The 25,926-nt window shown below is 36.3% G+C and overlaps 1 protein-coding gene across 1 annotated transcript in view; it reads left to right on the plus strand.

Moving 5' to 3' along the window:
- LOC136030088 (pleckstrin homology-like domain family B member 2) overlaps nucleotides 1–25,926 on the plus strand; it is a 116,703-nt gene that overhangs the window by 824 nt on the left and 89,953 nt on the right. The window contains exon 2 of the mRNA XM_065708753.1: nucleotides 4,846–4,992. Within this exon, the coding sequence (XP_065564825.1) occupies nucleotides 4,891–4,992 (102 nt within the window). The 5' untranslated portion in view covers nucleotides 4,846–4,890. The remainder of the gene's footprint in view (nucleotides 1–4,845; nucleotides 4,993–25,926) is intronic.

Below are 25,926 nucleotides of genomic sequence, written 5' to 3' on the forward strand. Positions count from 1 at the left end.
TGACCTTTAAAAATATGTGTGTAATAAAAGTGAAACCTTGCAAAATAGATCTTCTGCTTAATTAAAGTATAACAAAATTGTTTTCAGCTTCATAACTTTGCTCAATTCCATTTTATAAGGTTTTAAAGATATGCAAATGCATTTCCTAAATTTTGAAAAAAAAACATTGATGTGGCTCAAGATTCTACTCAAATAACAGGAATTGCATTTTCAGAACTAAAGGCAGAGAAAAGGCAACTAGTAACTGAAAATTAAGGTAAAATGTTGTTTTGTCAAAATTTCAATAGGTGATTTATATGTAGGCAAATTTCAGGGCCCTCTAGAGGGAGAAGGAGTGGAGGTGGGTACTTAAAAATACCTTCCCAGGACATAATTTAGCCTGTAGACCCATCCCTGAAAGTTTCATTTTCCTAACCTAAACCCTTTCCAAGATAGCAAGAAGTCAATTAACTAGAATTTTACCTAAAGTATATCTCAGGAAGGTGTCTTAAAGTACACACCTCCACTCCTTCTCCCTCTAGAGGGCCCTGAAATTCACCTAAATGACAGGTCTATCTGTACCTATTGAAATTTTGACAAAACAACATTTTACCTTAATTTTCAATTACCAGTTGCTTTTTCTCTGCCTTTAGTTATCAAAATGCAATTCCTGTTATTTGAGTAGAATTCTGTGCCATATCAATGTTTTTTTCCTTCAACATTTAGGAAATGTATTTGCATATCTGAAACCTTATAAATTGGGATTGAGCTAAGTTGTGAAGCCAAAACATTTTTTTTGTACTTTATTCAGGCCAAAGATCTATTTTGCAAGGTTTCACTTTTAGGCCATAACAAACATATTTTTAAAGGTCAGGACCCTCTAGAGAGAGGGAGTAGAGTTAAGTACTTCAAAATACCTTCCCATGACATAATTTAGCCTTTAGACCCATCCCTGAAAGTTTTGTTTTCCCAACAAACAAAAATGTATGTTCTTCCTAAATATCATAGCCTAGTCATGTTTCTGATAATCTTGCCCTTTCCTGATGGTCCCAGATATAGGCCTTATCCAAGAATTATGTTTTTGTATTGTTTTGTTGGATACAGCACTGCTGAAACAACAAAGGAAAAACAGTAGGTGAGCAAGTTGTTGCAGAAGAAACAAAAGAAATGTCAGCATCAGACAGGAAAACATTATTATGATCATTACTAGACAGTTGAGAGATGAAATTTGGTAGGACAATTCCATAATCATTTAAACAATTTACAGGGGTAGAAGAAGACAATTACATTAGTTGGACATTGGATTTGGATTGGTCAGGGGGATTGGTTTAGCTGGCAGGTTTTTTTTTAATGATGGCACCCTTACAAATAATCAATTCCCCTTCTCCATCAGCTCCTCTACATTTCAACCCCTTGAATAGAGCTCTGTGCTTTATTTGATCTTCCTTTGGACTATCACCACAGAAACTGATTGATCCTTTCATTTCAAAGGATTTGTTTTCTAAATTTAATTGATGGCACAGAGAAAAGGAGCAAAGGGGGTGGCTACCAGATGGTTGATGGCTATTCTTAAGTCTTTTTACTTTGATTTGGAGAGGGGGCACCAATGCCAAACCAAAAAACAGTGATTTGTGTTGTTTAAGTTTTAGCCTCTAGGGAAATACTTCATCACAATCATTGAATGATCTGTAAATCTGTAATCAGATTTACAATGCTATTCTAAAGTTGACAGCTATTCTAAAGACTACTTTGACTGGGGGAGGGGCACCAGTGTCAATAAAAGAACAGTCAATCAAAGAACAAAGAATGACTCTTATTTTTTTCAATTCAGAGGGCTTTTTTTTGAACAAGTAAATGGTTTACCCATGGGGGCCCCTTTAAGTCCTTTATTAGCAAATTGTTTTGTAGAAAATATTGAAACAATAGCATTAGATTCATACTTTTTAAAACATAAATTTTGGGGGAGATATAGGGATGACATAATTTCAGTATGGAATTATGGGGTGGAGGAATTAAAACGTTTTTTAGAACATCTTAATTTTTGGGGAGGTGATTTAAAATTTACAATAGAATTAGAAGAGGATAATAAACTTCCTTTTCTGGATGTCCGTCTTTTACAAAATGAAAATAGTCTGGATTTTAAGATTTACAGAAAACCTACTAACAATAACAGATTTTAGTCGTTTTTCTTCTGTCATGCTCGCCAAGTAAAAATTGGTTTAATCATATCCTTAACTGACCACATTTTTAGAATTTGTTCTCCAAAATTCGTTGAGGAATAATTATTGTTGCTAAAAGAGATTTTAATAAGTAGTCATTATCTGGGTTGGGTAATTGACCAGACTTTTTGAAAAGAAGAAAAAAATTTCTAGAATTTTCAGATGATATTCTGGAACAGAAAAGAAAGATATTTTTTGTTCTCTACCATATGTTCCAGGTTTGAGTGAAAAACTTAAAAGAATTTTACAAAATACCATAATGGCTTAAAGGTAGCTTTAAGAGGTAGTAATACTTTGGCTAGTTTTTTAAATTCTGGAAAGGATTGGACTTCTGTAGAGCAACAAAGTGGGGTTTATAAAATACCATGTACTTGTGGAAGCTCTTATGTGGGACGTACTAACCAGAATTTAAAAATGAGATTGCTACAACATCATAATTCTATTTCATTGTCTTTAAAGCAAAATACCAAACCTGAAGATTTCACGTTGGCCCTCTTGGAACATATCTTTAATTTTCCAAATCATTTCATTTTGTTTGAAAATGTTTCTTTGATTTCTAGGGACCAAGGTTTAAAGCAAATTTTCAGGGAAAACCAAAAAGGTCAAAGAGATTTGCCTCCGCTGTTGCATTGAAAAAAATAAGAGCAATAAACTATATGTAATTAGTTTATTATGTATAAATTTTGTTTATTTTTATTCATGTCTTTTAGTTTTACTGCTGATGATAAACACTGTATATGTGTTCGAAATATCCAGTTAAATAATTTTATATCTATTCACTGTCAATAAAAAGGTTTCATCCCTATTTTGAACTGTTTTACTTCCTTCTTGAATTTTACTAGACTTAGTTAGACAAGTTAGACCAGCCTGGGCATTAGGAAGGGGGCTGCTTGGATGTAATTACTACAGCATTAAATATAAAGTTTGGGAAAATGTTCAAGGGAAAGTCAAATAGCATGCTTATCTTTCAGCTAGTAACTAACCAAAACTTCGAATTTTATTTGTTTTAGGATTTGTAAGATATTAAGTTGAAGTTTAAAGAGTTAGGATACCAAATTGTATCTGCATTGAAAAACTAGTATATATAAATAATTTTATAGTTGAAAAAATAGAAGCCATGCATAATTTTGCTGAAACAAGTTGGAGGCCCACAAGATTTATTTATTTCACAGAAAAACAAACAAAATGATTTAAAATTGATTGCTTTTGAAAGTCAAAAACATTTAATTTTTTCGTTGTAATGGGAAGCCACAGAGGGTTTCTCAGAAGGAAAATGGCAATATATTTCTTGGAAGGGCCTTCACACTCTTTTCTGCCTATAATGAAGTCTAAGTTGTTAATGCCTTATGCAAATTAAAAAGAAATCTTGAATCTCACCATTTCTTTAGAATTTGTGCTTATTGATTTCATATACACTTGTCCAAAAAAAGTCCTTGAAAGTTGTAGTAATGACTCGATTATACAGTTTTAAGCAGTAAATAGGTGTTAATACAGGATGTTTCAGCTATATTGAAATGTGAGCCTATTGTACAGGATCTTAAAACTAACATAATAAAAAAACGTGATAAGTTGGCTGAATCAAGCTGGTTAAGCAAAAGATGAATTGGTTTTACAGGAAAACATAAAAATGGGTAAAACCAGTTGACTTTGGAAGTTGGAATCTTAGTGGCTTTTCTGGGAGGGGGCAAAAGATCTGTATGGGGGTAGGTGATTTTTAAGGTGTTAATTATTTTGAATTTAAGGACATAATACAACATTCTAGTTAAGATATGTTAAATTCATGATAAAACTTTACAGTCTTTTGGAAAGTGGTTTAATTCCTGTCTTGGACCAAGCTTATTTATGGTTTGATATGGAATGGTATTGGCTTCAGATCCAGGTGTACCAAATTGCGATTTTTTTTGGCGGGGGGCTGAGAACAACTTGGTTCTTTTCAATAAAGGTATGGTGACTTATTTGATTAAGAAATTAAAATACAATAAAAATACTCTTCATTTGGGGGGGGGGGGAATCCCCCCCCCAATGGACCTGACTGTAGAGCTCCTGCATCAATTGTTACCATTAGTTCTGTTCAAGTGACAACCATGGATCTAAGGATTTATTATGTTCCATTCATAAACGAGATTTTATTATACCAAGATTGAGCTAGCGGTAATTTAGGCCGATCAGAATTTATGTAGAATTTTTCAGCCAATAAGAAATTTCTCTGAAAATTCTGATGTATCAAGTTCGTGTCTTGGTCTTAGATGGGTTACACTAAGTATTGGTATTAGTTGAATCTCATTATGAATAGGCCGACACTACTGCACAGAGAAAATGGCAGTAGAATCTGTATCACCTCTTGTCATCGCTTTTACGAGCTTCATCCTAGGCAGTTAAAAGATAGGGCCTAAAATTACAGCTTTTTAAGAATATGTATTCTTCTATTCTATTCCATTTAAAGTTTCTATAATCACCCTGCTTTTATCACCTTAATTGTGCCTAAAAAAAATATTATAGATTGGTTATCTATCCAGCGAAGTTGTTATTTAGCAGTTCAGTAAATTTTTATGCTGTTATCAGTTGCCGAGTTAATTCATTAATTGTTGGCAAACGTTTGCAGATAAACTAGGAAGTTATATTAGCGCTTTGATTTTTATAATTTTAGTTTGGAAATCTACAGTATAAGTGTTGAATACTAATTAAATGACCAATGAATTCCGAGCTTGATTGTTGCAAGGAGAGGAGTTGTAAATGCCAAACAAGGACTGAACAGATCCTGTGTGAAAATGAACTGGAAGCAAAACGGAAAAAGGTAATAACATTTGCTATTCTTCACTGTTTGGCTTCAGTTTACGGATCTAGGGAAAGTTAGGAAGTTAAAGATAGTATTCAGCCAGCTTGGAGACGATTTATCGCTTTATCTGACTACTAGGTAATAAGTGTTAAAAGTAGGGGCGCCATAGCTAATCTTAGCCTCACTTTGAGCTCGACATGTTTTATTTAAAATATCACAGATAAATCCTGTTAGTCAGTCTAATACCCCCCAACACACACAAAAAAAGAATCGGGATTATTTTGAGATTTGAAATCTGTCCAACCCTCAAGTCAGGCACAGAATCAGTATTTTTTTTAGGAGGATAAGGGGCATCAATGTAAAAACCAAGCTTCATTTGATATTTTGAATAAGAAGTGCCCATAAATTCAAGAAAATTTCTGCTTTAGGGAGGGAGCCAGGTTCCGAGTCCCCTCATGCCTGGGTACGTCTGTGGCTATAACTGATGAAGTATTGTTTAGGATTGCAATAACCTCGACGTACAGATTTTTAGTCCCAAGTAGTATAGGTCCTTTGAATACAAGGAAAGCCCTTTCCACTACTCCTTTCTTCCTTAGCGGCTTAACACCACAAAGAAGGTTTAATGGCGATTCCCTCAATGCTGCCATAGTGAAAGTCATAGATTGCGTTATTGTTTACTGCGGTTAAAGATGGGGACATGTTTTCTTTTCTAAAGAAAAATGTTTCAGCTTCTATGCAGTTTTCCATTGATTCTATGGAATTTATGACTGATGTATGAACCGAACATAAGACCCATGATTTCATATGGTAAAAGAACGAAATGTTACTCGACTGAGCCAACAAGTCATTGAAGATATTATTTCCTTAGAAATACATTATAGGCAATCAATGTATTGTTTCTGGGACACTAGTCAACTGTTGTTAAGTGTCACAATATCGTAACAAGTTATTTGCGCAATTGATTCTTCAATTGGATTTTTAATGACTGTTATCAGTAATCTGTTTTTGGGCACCTTTTTTTTGGCATCATTCCGTGAATATGCATACCATTGTGATTTGAGATGTTTACTGGACAGTCATATCCTTTTGAGATATATATATATATATATATATATATATATATATATATATATATATATATATATATATATATATATATATAAATAAGTTATCTGTGTGTCTGTCGAATGACGTCAAGTTTGTGTGTCGACTGACGTCATGTTTGTCGACTGACGAAATTACAGACCGGGACATCGGGACACAAATGACGACCGGGACACAAGGAATGTTCGATTAGCAATCACCATCAACAAAGCACCAGGACACAAATGACGACCGGGACACAGGGAATATAAATGACGACCAGGACACTCAAAGAGAAATTACAGACCGGGACACCTGAACACAAATGACGACCGAGACACAGGGAAACAACAATTTTTTGTTGTTTCACAGACACAGGGAATATAAATGACGACCGCGACACTCAAAGAGAAATTACAGACTGGGACACCGGGACACAAATGACGACCGGGACACAGGGAAACAACAACAACGGGGACGCCGGGGGGCACAGGGGGTATATAAATGACGACGGGGACACAGGGAATTTTGATTAGCAATCACCATCAACAAAGCTCAAGGGCAATCATTAGAATAATGAGGTATAGATCTGAATACAGATTGTTTTTCCCATGGACAATTGTTGCATGTTCAAGAGTCGGTAAACCTGACAATCTATTTATATACACAGACAATGGGACAGCCAAGAATGTTGTATATTCGCAAGTTTTACGTAGTTAAAAAAATATATATATATCTATCTATATTCACAGGTGGGACACAGGGACACAACTACAATGGCGCGTAACGACTTACGCGCGCGGGGTGGCTTGGGGGAGGAGCGCGAAGCGCCCCCACCAACTAGGTAGTATATATATATACTAGCTAGTATATATATATATATATATATATATATATACACAGACATATCCTTTCGATGTTTAATGAAAAATTTTTTGTGAAAAAAAATTGTAATGACTACAGCCGACCAGGTGTCATTATTTCAATGTAATAATCCTCAGCACATCGATTTTCTGTTACCGGGTTTGCGCATGAGTTGGGGTCCCAACATTCTCTTCCAGGACCCAATATTCCCCACCAGGGCCCCGAGTCCCCCTCCAGTGCCTCAAGTTCCCATCCAGGCCCCCATATCCCCCTGCAGGGCCCCAATGCAATGGATTTCAAATCTATTGGTCGTGATGTTTTAGAGGTTGGCCTTGATTTCTACATTTTGGTCTTGATTTATATGGTTTGGTCTGGATTTCTAGGATTGTCCTTTATTTCTACAGTTTGGTCTTGATTTTTATGAATGCTTCTTGGTTTTAAGAGGATAACCTTAATTTCTAGTTTGGTCCTGATTTTTATGAATTCGTTGTGATTTCTATGTAATGGTCATGATTTTTTAGAGCTTTGCCGTGATTTCTACAGTTTGGTCTGGATTTCTAGGGTTGGCTCTGATTTCTATGAATTCGTCTCGATATCTATGCATTGGTTTAATTTCTATGAATTTCCCTGAATTTCTGTGCATTGATTATGATTTTTATGGGATTTTTCTGGATTTCTATGGACTGGCCTTGTTTTCTGCAGTTTTTTCTTGGTGTCTTTTGTTTGGTTTGGATTTTTAGGGTTGACCCTGATTTTTATGATTTGGCGTGGATTTCTATGCTTAGCTTATGACTTCTGTTGGATTTTTCCAGATTTCTATGTATTGGTCATTATTTTTGTGAATTTGTTGGGATTTCTATTTGTTGGTGATGATTTTTTAGAGGTTGGCTATGATTTCTACAGTTTGGTCTGGATTTCGAGGGTTTGGTCCCGAGTTATCTCAGATTTCTACAGTTTGGTCTTGATTTTTAAGAACTTGTCCGGATTTTAAGAGGACGCCTTAATTTCTACAGTTTTATATTGATTTTTATGAGTTCGTCGGGATTTCTATGCATTGATCGTGATTTTGTTAGATATTGTCCATGATTTCTACAGTTTGGTCTTGGTTTCTATGGTTTGGTCTGGGTTTCTAGAGTTGGCCTTGATTTTTATGGATTCGTCTGGTTTTCTATACATTTATTATGATTTCTATGAAATCCCCTGAATTTCAATGCATTGGTTATGATTGCTATGTGATTTATCTGGATTTCTATGTACCGGTTACGGTTTCTACAGTTTTGTCTTGATGTCTTTTTTTTTGTTGTCTAAATTTTTAGGGTTAACTCTGCTTTTTATGAATTATTTTGGATTTCTATGTATTGCGTATGATTTCCGTGAATTCTTCCGGATTTCTATGTATTGGTTACGATTTATATAAGATTTCTCTGGATTTCTATGGACCTGTCCTGATTTCTAGAGTTTTATCTTTATGTCTGGTTTTTTAGGCTTGACTCTGTTTTTTATGAATTTGTCTGAATTTCTATGCAATGCTTATGATTTTTATAAATTCATCCAGAATTTTAAGGTGAAATATAACAAAACAGAAGATACTTTGAAAAAAACTTTTAAGTTGAAACGTAACAAAACAGAAGACACCTTGAAAGAAAACTTTTAAGGTGAAACGTAACAAAACAGAAGACGCTTCGAAAAAAAACTTTCAAGGTGACGTGCAACAAAACAGAAGACACTTTGAAAAAAACTTGTAAGGTGAAACGTAACAAAACAGAAGACACTGAAGAAAACACTTTTAAGATGAAACCTAACAAAACAGAAGACACTTCAAAAAAACTTTGAAGGTGAAACCTAACAAAATAGAAAACTCTTTGAAAGAAAACTTTTAAGGTGAAATTGTAACAAAACAGAAGACACTGGAAAAATAAACTTTTAATTGAAACGTAACGAACAAAAGACATTTTGAAACAAACTTTTAAAGTGAAACGTCACAAAACGGAAAACACTTTTGAAAAAAAACTTTTCAGGTGAAACGTAATAAAATAGAAAACACTGAAAGAAAAACGTTTAAGGTGAAACGCAACAAAACAGAAGAAACTTTGAAAAAAAATAATTTTAAGATAAAACGGAACAAAACAGAACACTTGAAAAAAATCTTTAAGGTGACACATAACAAAACAGAAGACACTTTGAAAAATAATTTTAAGGCGTTAAATCACAAAACAGAAGACATTTTGAAAAAAAATAAGGTGAAACTTAACAAAACAGAAGGCACTTTAAAAAAAGAACTTTTAATGTGAAACATAGCAAAAAAGAAGGCACTTCGAAAAAACTTTTAAGGTGAAACTCAACAAAATAGGAGACACTTTGAATAAAGTTACTTTCACGGTAAAACTTATCAAAACAAAACAAACTTAAAAAAATTTATCTAGGGTGAAATGTGTCAAAACAGATAACATTTTGAAAAAACATTTAAGGTGAAACCTAACAAAACAGAAAATACTTTGGAAAAACACTTTTAAGTTGAAACCTAACAAAACAAAAGACACTTTGAAAAAAACTTTTAAGGTGAAACCTAAAAACAGAAGACATTTTGAAAAAAACATATGGTGAAATCTAATAACCTCCATATATTTTTTTCTTTACTAGGCGCTCATCAAAAAACAATGATTTTAAGTTATAGATGACACCACAATTGATGGTTCATTTGGACTCAGTAAACGTGCGCACGCATACTGAGACCAAATGAACCTAACTCAAAATCTGTTAACATAATGTAACCTAAATAATATAAAATCAGTTGCTGTGTCATCTTTAACTTAAAATTATTATTCTTTAATGAGTGCCAAGTAAGGAAAAATAACTATATGTAATTGTTAGGTTCACCTTAAAAGTTTTTTTTTAAAGTTTCTTCTGTTTTGTTATGTTTCGACTTGAAAGTTTTCTTTCAAAGAGGGTTTTTTTAAAGTTTTTTCTAATGTCTTATGTTTTCAAATTGTCTTCTCTTTTGTTACTTTTCACCTTAAAAGATTTTCTTCAGTGTCTTCTGTTTTGTTACGTTTCACCTTTAAAGTTCTGGATGAATTCATAGAAATCATAAGCATTGCATAGAAATCCACACAAATTCATAAAAATCAGAGTCAACCCTAAGAATCTAGACCAAACCTGACATCAAGACGAAACTGTAGAAATCACAACCGGTTCAGAGAAATTCTGGAAAATCCTATAGAAGTCCTAACTAATACAAAGAAATTCAGGAGAATTGATGGGAATCATAACCAATGCATATTAAAAATCCAGAAAAATTCATAAAAACCAGGGTCAACACTAGAAATCTAGACCAAACTATAGAAATCTAGGCTAAACCATAGAAGTCAAGGTCAAACTGTAGAAGTTATGGCCAACCTCTAGAAAAATCCTGACCATTGCATAGAAATCCCGACGAATTCATAAAAATCAAGGTCAACCTATAATTAAGGCCATCCTCTTAGAATCCGGAAAAATTCATAAAAATCCACGCCAAACTGTAGAAATCAAGACCAAACTGTTGAAATGATGGCTGACCCTTAAAAAATCATGGCCAACACATTGAAATCCTGACAAATTCATAAAAATCATAACCAATACATGGGAATCTGGAAGAACCCCATAGAAATCATAAACAATGCATAGAAATCCATGCAAGTTCATATAAATCAGGGTCAACCCTAAAAATCCCGACCAAACCAGAGACATCAAGACTATACTGTGGAAAACAAAACCGGTCCATAGAAATCCAAAAAAAAATCACATTGAAAGTATAATACAAAGAAATCCAGGAGAATTCAGAGAAATCATAACCAATGCATAGAAATCCAGACGAATTCATAAAAATCAGGGTCAACCCAATAAATTCAGACCAAACCATAGACATAAAGACAAAGCTGTGGAAATCATGGCCTGTCCATACAAATCCATAAAAATCCCATTGAAATCAACACCAAATGCTTAGAAATTCACCAATGCATAGAAATCCAGACGGATTAATAAAAACCAGGGCCAACCCTAGAAATCTATACGAAACCATAGAAATCAAGAAAAATCACATAGAAATCATAATGCAAAGAAATTCAGGGGAATTCATAGAAATCATAACCAATGCACAGAAATACAGACGAATTCATAAAATCAGGGTCAACCCTAAAAATCCAGACCAAACCAGAGACATCAAGACAAAGCTGTGGAAATCACGACCGGTCCACACAAATCCAATGGAACTCAACACCAATGCTCAGAAATTCAGAGATATTCATAGGAATCATAACCAATGCATAGAAATCCAGACGGATTCATACAAATCAGGGCCAACCCTAGAAATCCAGACCAAACCATAGAAATCAAGACCAAGCTGTACAAATCATGGTAACCTCTAAAAAACCATGACCAATACATAGCAATCCCAACGAATTCATAAAAATTAGGATCAAACTGTAGAAATTAAGGTCTTCCTCTTGAAATCTTTACAAATTCATAAAAATCAAGACCAAATTGTAGAAATCAGGGCCAACCCTAGATCTTGAGAAAAAGCAATAGAAATCAAGACCAAACCCTAGATATGAAGACCAAACTGTAGAAATCAAGGCCAACCTCTAAAAATCATGACCAATACATAGAAGTCGCGACGAATTCATAAAAACCATAACCAATACATATTAATCGGGAAGAATTCATAGAAATCATAAGCAATGCATCGAAATCCGCACAGATTCATAAAAATCAGATTAAACCATAAAACTCCTGGGCAAACCAGAGACATGAAGACAAATTGTAGAAAACATAGAAATCCTGAAGAATCCCGTAGAAACCATTATCAATGCATGGAAATTCAGGGGGATTCATAGAAATCATAATCAATGCATATAAATCCAGACAAATTCATAAAGATTAGGGCCAATCCTAGAAACTCTGATCAAACCGCAGTAATCAAGACCAAACCGTAGAAATCATGGTCAACCTCTAAAAAATTATGACCAATATATAGAAATCCCAACGGATTCATAAAATCAAGACCAAACCGTAGAAATTAAGGCTCTTCCCTGAAAATCTGGACAAATTCATAAAAACCAAGAAAAGAAAAAATCATTGGGGGAGTGTAAAAACTTGGTAGGGCTGCTGGGGCCCTGCAGAGGGACATGGGGTTCTGGAGGGGGATTTGGGGCCCTGGTGGGGGGCCTGGATGCGAATGCTGAGACCCAAACTCATGCGCAAGCCCGCTAATAGCCCGGAAATCATGGGTCTCACGTTCGATTCATACATGAGACATAAATTTCATAAAATTGATGAAAAACTGCTTAAAAGCTAAAAAAATATGTCGTTGAAAAGAAAATATGTCATCAACTATAACTATAGTTTACAATATCGCCATCTATGACTTTGATTATGTAGATGGCAGCATTGGGGGAATCGCCGTTAAACCTCCATCATGGTCTTAAACCATTAAGGAAGAAAGGAGTATTGTATAGAGATGTGCTTGTATCCAAAGGACCTATACTACCGTATCAGCCGTTCTTGAAAGTCATGTCTTCACAAAGTTACATATGCTTCTTCTGTTGACCTAATGATCATCTAGGATTACTAGAGGCATAAATGTAACATTTGAAATTTTTCTTCGGAACTTGTGACCGGCTCATATCCTGAACATCACTAAGCCATTGAAATTCTCGCAGTCAGGTCTTACTAAGGGTTGTTTAATGGACATAGATGTTGTGTAATAGTTTTGCGCTTGCGATGATCCTGGAATAGTACATTTCACTAATCTTCGATTAGGCGGAGTTTTGAGAAGAAACCAATAATGTTAGAACGCAAAATGTCATTCCAGAAAACCTTATTTACTTTTATTTTGCGGAAGACAGGGGCTGAGAGGTTTTCATGGCACCCAATGGTCTCTTTCACAATTGAGTTTCTTTTTCAGTGGTCTATTTTGTTAAGGTCAATCTCCAGTTTTTGTCACATCATCGACCAAAGCGGGTAAATTCTTTTGGTTCGAGGTTTGCTTTGACGGATGCAAACCAAGTTTTACATTATTCTCGTTGGCGTTATCCTCCTGGATTTATTCAGGTCGGTAGTGGAGTCTTTTTCTACCAGATTAACTTATAAGTTAGCTTTTCAGCGACCATGATATCGATAACTTTAGTTACTATTATAGTTCTTTAGGAAACCGGAACAAGCTCATTTTTCAGTAAAGCCCTAGTTTCCGGAACTCTATAAATATAGGAAAATATCACAAATCATTTTTTAATTATTTGTCACAAATAATTTTTGGTCGTTTGAAGTTTCAACTTTGCTCTTAAATTCTGTAAGAAAACTTCGTTTAAAAAAAAATTATTTTTTGTTCAGTTTACTTTTTCTGAACATACTCAATGCACCTTACAAAAAGATCTTTTAGGTGTTGAAACTAAAGACATCAATAGGATTTTTTGTTAAAATACGATATAGGTTTTACTTCCTACCTTCCTTAAAACTTCCTACAAGATGTGGGGAATATGTCACATGACTAAAGAGTCCAAGGGTTATAATGTCACCAGTATCTTTGAGAATTTGCTCTTAATGGAGTCAATTAGTAATTGGTATTTTTTCAATAGGCGTTTTTTCAGTCTTCGCTTCTGAAGGGGGATGGGGGATATAAAAGGAGGGGGTTGTGAACCTCTGGCCAAGGGTTTTCGATTGTGGAGATTATCTTGATACCTTTAGTATTCTCCCCAACCTTTCAAGTACTGAAGCTGCTATATGACACTTCAAGATAGATTCTTTTAAGTGGCACGTAGAAAGAAACAGTAGCTTTTAAATGACCCATTCAAGATCCTCAATGTCTAACGAATTATGAATAAAGAAGAAACTCGCAGCAACATTCACGTTATGCTTTAGAGTAATGTTTCGAGCTGGCGGCCTCAAAACCTCTTGTTTAAGGCCTTAGACCGTGAAAAATCAGCGGACTGCCTTGGAATTTGTATTCCACGGCCTTTTGACCCTCATTGGGCAAAAATTGAAGTTATATGGCACCAATAGATAGATAGTTTATTTTAGCCCACCTTTAGAACAACAACATGGCGGAGTATAAAGAAAAAAAAAATAAAAAGGAAAAAGAAAAAGGCGAAAAACAATACTTAAAAATTGAACGATTAGGTTACATTCACTATACACATTCATAGCTCATATATGACGTGCAACGGCAGGAAATTATAAAGGTGCTCAAGGGCACCTTTTCTAGTATTAGTTTCCTGTTCTGCCACAGCTTCACGGTGATCTGGAATTTGATACTTATTCAAAAGAAATGAGTTTCTCTCGAATAGCGGTATGCGTATCACAAACTTCAAATATCTGCAAAACGCGGACCTAACTTTTAGTCTCTCTGTTTCTGTGAACCATTCCCAAAGCGGGGAAAGGTAAAGGACATGTGGTAATGCCACTTCTCTGTACATCCTCGCCAAAATTTGCCGATTGTAAGAATACTTCAGCGGGGCTAGTTTAGTATAGCTCACTCGCAGGTTAGACACAAGGGTATCAAGGCAAAGAGTTCTTGTAATTTTCTTATCTCGGCCGTGCCGAAGACCTAAATACTTGAGTGAAGAAGATGGTGCAATAATAGCACCATCTACGGATACAGTTGGTGCTGGTGCCTCTTGTTTCGCAGAGCTGGAAACCAGAAATTCAGTTTTCTGGCCATTAACTTGTAGACCAATAGCGCTATAACCAGATACAAGCTCATCTAAATTATCCTGCATTACACTCAATGAAAAACTCAACATAAGTAAATCATCAGCATAGCTTATTAAACTCAAATCACAAGTATCAAATCTTAGCCCGTCAGAAATTTGTTTTGTAACCTTAGAAGTCAGCGTGTTAAATAATATCGGACTTGAGACGGAACCTTGTCGAAGTCCTCTCGTTAGTTTAACTGGCTCACTGAGTTTTTCAAGCCTAAGTTTCACTCTTATGTAGCTATTAGAGTACCAAAATGATAACATAGCTACTATATGGGCGTTCACACCGGCATCTAGCAAGGTGTGGAACACAGCAGACTGGATTACTGAATCACATGCAGTGGAAATGTCAACACTACATATATGTACGGATAACTCAAGTGAATCAGCTTTGGCAAGAATGCGCTTTAGAAGTCTATGGGCGAAAGCACAGCTGAGATGCTTTCGAAACCCAAACTGCCTGTAGTCTATCACACACTTCGATGTAACTTCGCGAAGGACCAATTTTTCCAGCACCTTGCTCAATGAACTTGAGACAGTAATCGGCCTGTAGCCTCCACACTCATTTGCGTTTTTTCCTTTCTTCAGGATGTTTGTAACGACTCCGGTACAAAACGATTTGGGGACGGTGGCACTATCTATACACATCTGAAAAAGTAGTTGCATATGCTGGATCAAAAGCGGTGAACCATTGCGCAGATGATTACTACTGACACCATCAAGACCTGGAGCCTTTTTAACCTTTAACTGGCGAACAGCCCTCAAAACATCATTCACGGATACAAAAAAATAGTCTCTTTTTCAGCAGTAAATCAAGACGCGATTTAAGCGATTCATCATATTCTTTTTCCAAGGGAGTATCTTTAGATCCGAAGACCTTCGAATAATGTCTTATCCACTGTTCCTCAGGTATCATGGCACATGGCTTGGACTGCACTTTACTACTTTTGAATGTTTTCCACATATTTTTTGGGTCACGGATATCCTCTGCCGGAGCAGTTTCTGCTTCCTTCACTTTCAGCTCATCCACACACGCTTTGTATTCTCTTTTTGTTTTACAAAAGAGATTGAAGACAGTGCCGGTCCTCGGCTTGCCAGAGTCGCGCCACACAGAATACCACATCTTAGACCTCCATTTGGCATGCTTCACGTAAGGATCGTCACTCCATCCTCTTTTCCTTGTACCCTTCCCAATAACTGCACTAGGTACGGCTGCAGACTCAGGAAGTTTTAGCGCGTGAGTAATTTCAGCGCAGTATGTATTGAGTGCAATCTTGTCATCGCACCCATGGACAAGAAGCTGGAATGGGACTTTTATTTTGTCCAAAATTTCGTCACACGTCGACTGGTACAGACTGAGGTTAATCTTTTTCCACTCGCGTCTTTCTGTATAATCTGGCCTTTTTGATTTCACATCGTGACCAAAAGGAACATTAAACTTAAGACCAAGATGATCACTTGCGGTGTGCTCTGAATCCACATGTACAGGCGAGGGGGTAGAAAAGTTAGAAAAGACGTTTGCAGAAAACACCACTTTTTTGTGGTCTATAAAGATGGGGACTAAAACCCCTCTGTTTAGAGTTTTATATCATGAATAATAGATTGGTTCTACTAGAATTCCCATCTCCGGGATTTTGGCCATCATTGAACAAAAAATTAATGTTTGAAATTGATTATTGAACAAAAGATTGATGTTTTACGGTGCAAAAGATTGATGTTTTGCGGTGCAAATGGTAGAAAATGCCACTTTGCTGGTGTTTCTCGAGATGGGGGGATCGTAACCTCCTGTTTAGGGTTTTAGACTATGAACGAATATTCAAATTCTAAGTATGAATCTTGAAATTTTTATTCCCTTTTTTTTTACCCTCTTGGCCAAAATTGATGTTTTAGGAACGAAATAGCAGAACACGCCACTTCGCTGTGGTTTGTCAAGATAGGGAGCCAAAAATCTTCCGTTAAGGGTCATAGACCTGAAAAACTGATTTTCTACTGTAAAATTTCTTATTTTCTGGAATGCTGATCCTCTTCGGGCCATAATTTGATGGCACAAGATGGCAGAAAATGCCACTTTGCTGAGCCATGATCTCTCCTATTACTTAAAAAGAACACTAAAAGTGGCGATATCCTTTCAAATGAACTATCTATATATATATATATATATATATATATATATATATATATATATATATATATATATATATATATATATATATATATATATATATATTGGCAATAAACTTTTACTAATAAGATTAGCTGAAAAATAAGTTACCATTCTCGAATCAGCTTTTATTGGCAATTATTTCTCACTAGAATGTTTTCTTTTTCAAAACGCTTTTTTATACCTCTGGTTACTATGGGCTGCGGTGCGCCCTTCGAAACTTAGTTTTTTTTTCAATTCTTCCAATGAAAATATCCAACATGATATTTTTTTAAAGTATAGGGGGGGGCAATTGCTCTTCCCGCCTGTTTTGTTTTAGGGATATCCTTCTTCTTGAAAATTGCCAGGATTATTGGGTTTATGCATCTCCTTAGGATACCGTGTTTCTTATTCTAGCACGAAAGTAAAACAGTTCAAAATAGGGATGAAACCATTTAATTGAAAGTGAACAGATATAAAATTGTTGAACTGGATATTTCGAACACATATACAGTGTTCATCATCAGCAGTAAAACTGTATATGTGCTGATGATGAACTCTGTATATGTGTTCGAAATATCCAGTTAAATAATTTTATATCTGTTCACTGTCAAATAAAAGGTTTCATCCCTATTTTGAACTGTTTTACTTTCGTCATGGAAAGGCAGTGTGGTCTTCGAAGTTATCTATTCTAGCAACGTCTTCTTTATGAGAATAGGACTTCCCTCAGTAAAGAGCTTCCCGGGTATATGCTTGGAATCAACTGCTTCTTGGTTTTTAACTCCTTTCTAGTCAGTAACAAAAACTAACTCATAATTTCTATTTCTTCAGGATATTCTCTTTGTAAAAGTTATGTTAAATTATAACTTTATTTTAGCCAGTGGTGTCATCTGGAGGGGGTATTTGTCGCCCGAGATTTTGAAAAACATCTTTTTAAGTAGTCTCATTTTAGATCCATTTTTGGCATTCTCATTGAGAAAAATTAAAAAAATAAGACAAATTTGTCTTCCGTCCCTTGGAAAATTTATGGAAAATCTGCTCTTCATCCGGGCTTATACACATCCTGCCCAGAGATTTTTACTCGGATGAGGAGGAAACAGCTAAAATGTCAAAGTTGACTGCTTTACAGTTATCTTCAGGCATGACACTGTAATACTAAGTTTCTCATGGTATAAATTTATGGTGAATACCAACAAATGGTTATTTTCACTGTTGTTTTCTAAGTACGGATCTGTATGGAATCCATAGAGGAGCTAGAAAGTAAATCATACTTACAGAGTTGGGACTTGCAAGTTATTTAATGAATAGCTAATTATTTATTTACGATGCATTAGCACTAGGTCGTATCACAAAAGCAGGAAAGTCGGACGTTTGGCTAAATTTGATAGATATTTTTTTTCTATTGTGTTGTTATGGATTGTTTCTTAGTGCAATATTACTACCTGTACTTTAGGAATTAGAAGGATAAAGAAAAAGAGGGCACATCAGTGCTACCCGCGCAAAATATATTTTAATTTTTTTAGAGTGGGGGGAGGGGCTTTAACTTTCTTCTATAGATTTTTGGCAATCCCAGTTCGAATGGTGTGCTTTTTAATAGTATCCAACATCGTTCCTGAACTGGTTTTTTAAATTCTGGTTACTATGGGCCATGGTTTGGTCTAAAAAAGAAAAAAAAATACATGCGAAAAAAAAAGTTTTCAAAAGAAAAGAGGGGACATATTAAATCCTAAGACGAGCAGAAGATAATAATTTGAAGTTAGAGCGACCAAAAATCGCATGGAGTGCAAAACTGCTGCCTAAGTAAAAGGCGATGTGGCTTCCATGTATTACTATTATTATTTTATTTTTTATATGTACTTTTAGTTAATATCCAACATCGTTTTTGAACGGCTTTTTAAATCTTTAGTTACTATGGATGATTTGTTAGATGTTTTACAGAAAAATTGTTTAAGGATTGTTTGGGTATCCGTTGGACTGACAGTATTTCAAACAGTAAATTGCATGAAAAATTTGGTTTAATCCCGTTTTCTGTGGCTATAATGGATGAAAGGTTGAGATAGCTAGAACACGTGCTGTGGATGAAGGATGACAGATTGCCAAAAATTGTACTTGTCAGCCAACCATCTAGGGCCAAACGAAAAGCAGATCGTCACCGAAGAGGGTGGAAGGAAAGATTTAAGGGAAATTGGAACTCCCTGGGAGGGTGTAAAGTAGAGGGTTTGGCTAAATTGGGATGGAGAAGGAGCTTGCACAGCTGTGTTGGCCTCAGCTGGCTGAGTGCCACAGTGAATTGTTTGTAGCGTAGTTAAGGCTATTACGTTGAATTTTTACAAGCATGTGGAATTAAATCAATAGAGACTGTAAGCGTACAGGTGGTCAAAAGGGCGATATCTGCAAAATCTTAGGAACGGCTAAGGGTATTAAGTTGAAACCTTCAGGCTAAGTTAAGGGGCATATCAAATTTAACCCAAAAAATAAACTAAAAGATTGAAGGTTTTAGGGAAATGTTAAACTGTATCAAAAGACAAAATGTGCATCAAAGTTGTCAAAAGAGCGTCTCAGAAACGGCTAAGGGTAAGTAATTGAAACTTCCAGGAAATATTGAGGAGGATGCTGAGCTAAACCAAAAGACCCTATGTGCATCCAGGTTGACAGAAGGCTTGATCTGATCAATCCTAAGAACGGCTAAGGGTATTAAGTAGAAACTTTCAGGGTAAATTTGGGGTATATTTGAGTAAACCAAAAGTCTGTATGTACATTCAGGTTGATGAAGGGACATATATGTTGTAGGAACGATCAAGGGTATTAAAATGAAACTTTCAGGGAATGAAGAACTAAATAAAAAGACACTTTATGCATCAGGATGTTCAAAAGGGCGTATCTGCAAAGTTTTTATGAACGGCTAAGGATAACAAGTTGGGACCATCAGGACATGTTGAACTTGATCACAAGACATTATACGCATCCAGGTTGCCAAAAGGGCACATCTACAATATCTCTTGAATGACTAGGGGCGATAAGTTGAAACTTTAAGAATATGACGAAAACCAAATCAAAAGGCACTACGTGCACGTAGACAAAAGGATGTATCTGCAATGCTCAGATTCGTCTAAGGGTGTCAAGTTGAAACTTTCAAGGGCTACTGAGGAGAATGCTGAACTAAATCAAAAGACACCCTGCATCCAGATTGTCAAGAAGGTGTATAGGGCAAGTTGAGGGGTATGTTAAAATAAGCCAAAAGACCAGATGTGCATCCAGGCTGATAAACAGTTGGATATGCTATATCTCAGGAACGACTAAGTGTAAAAAGATGAATTTTTCTGCGTATATTGAGGTGGGTGTTGAACCAAATCAAAAGATAGTCTGTGCATCCATGTTGTTAAAAGAGCGTACCTTTAATATTTCAGGAACGGCAAAGGTTACTAAGTTGAAACTTTCCAGAGCATCTTTGACAATTTCAGAGTGTTGTGAGAACTAAATCAGAAGACGTTATGTGCATCCATATTTGCAAAAGGGTCTATTTGCGGCATATTAAGGACAACTAAGAGTATTAAGATGAAACTTTCAGGCAATGTTTAAGGGGATAGAAAACTAATCGAAAATGGCTATGTGTATGCAGGTGTTTGAAAAGGCGTATCTACAGTATATCAGGCCCGTCTAAGGTATAAATTAACGACTGACCCAGCTGATAATTAGAGGGAATATTGGACGGGGAGAGGTCAATTAGATCTTAAATTTTGACTTAGGGAGATTAAGGGGAGCTTATGAAGGACAATAAATTTGTGAAGAAACTCAGCTTAAGATTCAGGCACTGAAGACTCTTCCAATAAAAATGTCAGAACCAACTCAATCGGAAACAAATCTATTTGCATTGATTCTTTACGTCCTGTTTTCTTTTTTATACAACTAAACAGAACTCTTTTGAAAAATAAGCTTAAAATGCATTTACTTAAAAAGAAGCAGTTAAGTAGAATATAACGCAATAAGATTATTATGATAAAATGGTCGATATCAGTATTTGTCTGTATTCAATGCTGTAAAAGGATGGGGGTCAGGATGATTTCAGCCCTGTAGAGGGACAAAAATTATGCAGATTTTCAATCCGTCTCTTTGAATAATATTCCCTCTTCCCATATCTCCAAAGTTCTGTAGTAAAACTATCATTACAATTTATAACAAAATTGTGTCCAAAATATAAATAGCGAGTCAAAATCTTGACCCTTAAAATCTAGGCAGAAAAACCAAATAAAGGGCTTAAAAATATTCCTTTTTTATGCTTGAATAAAGAGATATTGCACATTGTAACATTCCGAGATAGGGTATTCTGATAACCTGGATCTACATAGTGTCTATTGATTTAGTCCATTATTCCCTTCAGCATCCCCTGAAATTTTTAGCTTAATAACATTAGCCGTTCCCTAGATACTGCAAATGCGTAATTCTGACAATATGGCAGTGCGTAATGTCTTATTTTATCTCGCTACTTAGACATGCATAAATTGCAAGTCTTGTAAAAGCAAATGTTGCTAAACATTGTTTTTATCTGGATTGGAGACAAAAATTGTTAAGCTTCTTATTCCTTTCCTTTGCCCAAAAGTACCTGAAATTTCCAACTTCACACCCTAAGCCCGTTCACAAGGTGCTGAAGATATGGTATTCAATGAAGTGGTTGTACTAACTGTCTTGTCATTTTTTGTCTCGAAGTCAACATTCAAAGTCCTCTCGACCCTCTCCCACCCTCCAATAATCCTCCAGAATTTCAACGCGAACTCTTTAATTGTTCCTGAGATATTGTAAGTAACTATCTCTGAATGTTTTGAGCTAACCGGACACGAAGGATCAATCCTGTCTCTTTTTTATATTGAAAAACACATGTTTAAATAAATGGGTCATTTGTATGTTTCAAGGTACTGTGGAGGACTGAAGTGTTATTTCATAACTGGATGAATATTTATTGAGATTATAGGCGTTTACCCTCTCCTCCTCCCTGGAAAGTACCCCTGTGGAAATTCCCCCCCCCCCGCAGAATTTTTTTCAAAAATTTTAACAACCCACACCCTTTTGAAAATGTAGACATTAAATATTATTGTTTAATTTAGTTTCATTCTTCCTCTAGTTGACCTTAAAAATAAAACTTAATACCATTCCCCAAAAATTCCATCTATGCTCTTTGACAGCTTAGATATACTTACACACTTTTGATTTAGTTAAATTTTAAGAGCAGAAGTAGTAGTAAAAGTAGCTCCGAAAGTTTGAACTTAACACCCTCAGTCTTTTTTTGGGACATTAGGCTAAAGAGATGTCTTATTTGCAACCAGCGTACACACAGTGCCTCTTGATTTAATCTTAAAGCAACATTTATTTTTTAAGCATGGTGAGCAAATTGCGTAACTGTGGGGGGGGGGGTTGACCTACGCAATAAGCTGTTATTGCGATATTTGCGTTTGATGAGAATAGGGGTAGTTGGGAGGGGGGCTAGTTGACCTCCATCACTTTTGGCTCTTAAAAAGGAACTAGAACTTCCAATTTCAACCAAATGAGCCACCTCTTAAGTTTATATAACCATCCCTTCCATAAGAACCTTAAATGCTTCACGGACATAACTTACAACCCTCACCCCAGTCTCAAGTGGTTTATATCAACCCCAAGAGCCTTGTTATGTGATCTTTGGACTATTTTGAATAAAAGGAGCGTCGAAATTTATATCTGATGCATTTCGGGAAAAACACAGCGATTGGGGGGTGGGTGGCTACACTCTGATCTCTTTTACTCTTAAAAAGGGCAGTAGAACTTCTGATTATCAACCCAATGGGCCCCCTCCGAATTACATATCGGTTGGAGATGTCTGGGGAAATGATAGGCATGGGGGGAGGAGGCTGGTTGGAATGAGCTCCATCTGAAGCTTATACGACCATCCATTCCATAAAAACCTTATATACCCCCAGGGCAATACTTATAACCGTATCCCCCAGAGTGCTGGAGGTTTGTGTCAACCCTAGATGCATTGTTATATATTCTTTGGACTATTTTGAACAAAATCGCTATCTCACAATTTCAATCAGATACGTATGGTGGAAAGAGGTTGTCGGAGGGGGGGGGTCTAAGTTGCCCTCCGTCACTTTTGACTCTTAAAAGGAACTAGAACTTCCAATTTCCCACCAAATGAGCACCCTCTAAAGTTAAACAACCATCCCTTCCATAAAAATCTTAAATGACCCTGGGGCATAACTTACAACCCTCGCCCCCGGCTCAGGTAGTTTGTATCAGCCCCAAAAAGCCTTGTCATAAAATCTTCGGACTATTTTGAATAAAATGACTGTCTCAAAATTTTTATTGGATCCATTTTGGAAATACACGACGTGTGTGGAGGGGGGTGGGAGTAACTACCCTCTGATCAGTTGGACGTCTAAAAATGGCACTAGAAATTCTGATTACCAATTCAAAGAGTCCACTCCAAAGCATATACGACCATCCTTTCTATAAAACCTTATATGTCCCCTGGGCATATCTTACAAACCCAACCCCGAGAGTTGTGAATGTGTGGGGGGGTGTCTTCCTCAACGAAATAATTTCCGGCCCCTTCAACCACGGTGCACAAAATTGCTATCTCCAAATTCTGATTGGATGTGTTTGGGGAAATGGGAATTGGGTGAGGGGGCTGGCTGCTCTCAAATCACCTTTGACTCTTAAAAGGGCACTATAACTTCCAATTTCAAATCAAACCAGCCCCATCTGAAGTTTATACGACCACCCATTGCATAAAAACATTGTATGATCCCAGAGCACAACTTACAACCCTATCCCCAGGGCACTGGGGGGCTGTGTCAACCCTAGAGGCATTGTTATATGTATGTTTGGACTATTTTTGAATAAAATTGCTATCTCAAAATTTAAATCAGATGCATTTGGTGAAAAAAGGGGTAGTCAGGGGGGAGCTAGTTGCCTTCCATTACTTTTCACTCTTAACAGGGAACCACAACTTCTAATTGTCGATTGTGAGTTGTCACAACACAACTCAACCAAAGGAACCTCCTCTAAAGTTGAACAACCATTCCTTCCATAAAAACTTTAAGTGCCTCCGGGGCATAACTTACAACCCTTGCCCCGAGACTTTGGGGATTTGTTTCAACCCCAAAAGCCTTGTTAAATGGTATTTGGACTATTTTGAACCAGCAAAATGAATGAATTTTTAGAGGTTTTACGAGTTCAGGGTGCTAAAATAGGCTTGAAAATTAATATTAAGAAGACTAAGTCACTAAGGCTAGGAATAAGTGAAGATGAACAGGTGACATTAGGTAACGAAAAGATTGATCAGGTTGGGAGCTTTAGTTACCTTGGTAGTATTATTAGTAAAGATGGTGGGAGCAGTGAAGATGTTAAAAGTAGAATAGGTAAGGCTCAGAATGTTTTTTCACAGTTAAAAAAAAAGTTTGGAAGAATAGAAAGATAAGTCTACAAACCACTCCGAAAAGCAGATGAAAATTTACTAGATGTTTTCCAGAGAAATTGCCTACGGATTGTTCTGGGTACCCGGCTGACTGACCGTATTTCAAACAGTAGGTTGTACGCAAAGTGTGGTTCAATCACGCTTTCTGGGGCTATAATGAAAGAAAGGTTGAGATGGCTAGGCCACGTTCTACGGATGAAGGATGACAGATTACCGAAGATTGTCCTTTTTGGCCAACCGTCTGGGGCTACACGGAAAGCAGGTCGTCCTTGTCTGGGTTGGGAGGATGTCATAAATAAAGATTTAAAGGAAATGGGAACTTCCTGGGAGGGTGTAAAGAGGGAGGCTTTAAATAGATTAGGTTGGAGGAGGAGCGTGCGTAGCTGTGTTGGCCTCAGGCGGCTTGGTGCTGCAGTGAGTTATTAGTAGTAGTAGTAGTATTAGTATTTTTTTTTCTATTTTACTCCATCATTTTTTATTTTTACATCCCCCGTTGGGGGGATAATTTTATGGGGAGGGGTGGTAAATGCCGGCCACCATTTATTGAACTTTCCGACTGTTCTGAACAAATGACTCTCAAATTTGGATGTCTTTGAGGGTTAAGTGGGGTAGTAAAAGAGAACACAGGGGGATTCAATCACTTTCAACTCTTAAATGGCATAGAAACTTCAAATTTCCAATTAAATGAGATCCCTCCGAAGTTTCTACCACCCCTTTTACGACCCTTTCTTATGAAGTTCCGTGGCCGAAACACACACAAAAAAAAAAATATTACGCTGAAACCACTTCGTTCTATTCTATTGTGCTGCCCATGATAATAATAGAAGAAAAAATATTTGAAAATATGTTGTTCTTTTCAAGGCGCAAATGATGCTATGGCCGAGGGGGCACCCGCTTCCTGCCACGTGGTGTACATCTCAGAACGCCACATGTGTCGCTCAGCTACAACACACTTGGAATGGTTTCCGCCATGTTTGGTACAGTTTCTGCCACGCTCGGTACGCGCCACCTGACTTCCGTAATTTCTGAAAGTGGGGGTCCCTTCGGCTATTCCCTAAGGGGTGGGAGACCTACTCCTGTTTATGGCAATTTCTGCTAATTTTAGGTTTTACTCTATTATTTATTCCAATTGCTGTTCGTTTTAGGATTCACTTATTCATGTATATTAGTATCTCTTATCGATTAGTTTAGTTACTTCAATTTGGTGTCGTTTAGGCTTTCATTTATCGTTTCCTAGACCGACTCATTCCCTTCCTCTCCCCAACAATACCTGCAAACTTCAAATGTATCCGCCAACCCGTTGTCAAGAACCCGTTTTGAACCCGTACGTTCAAAAAAAGAAAATGTGAAAAAAAAAATGTCAAAAATGTGAAAAAAAATATGTTTCTTAGTGCAAAGTCGTTTTTGTTTCAGATCTTTGATTTCTTTTTTCATTCTTAATTGGAAATTTAGGCATCACCTTTTTATGTAATTAGCAGTAAATTTTAAATGAATGACAATTCATTCGTTCACTCTGATTTTCGTTCATCACTAACCTTTAATTTTGTTTATACTAAAATGTTAATGATTTATAATTTTTTCTCTTGCTCACCAAGAATGGAGCTGGGTAAGTTTTTGTGCTTGTTTCACTAGGGTTTAGAGCCCAACCTTCGTTACGTTTTATCTAGGATGTAGTAGCGCCGTATTTG

The sequence above is a fragment of the Artemia franciscana genome, chromosome 8 (assembly GCF_032884065.1).
Source record: "Artemia franciscana chromosome 8, ASM3288406v1, whole genome shotgun sequence".
Lineage (NCBI taxonomy): Eukaryota > Metazoa > Arthropoda > Branchiopoda > Anostraca > Artemiidae > Artemia > Artemia franciscana.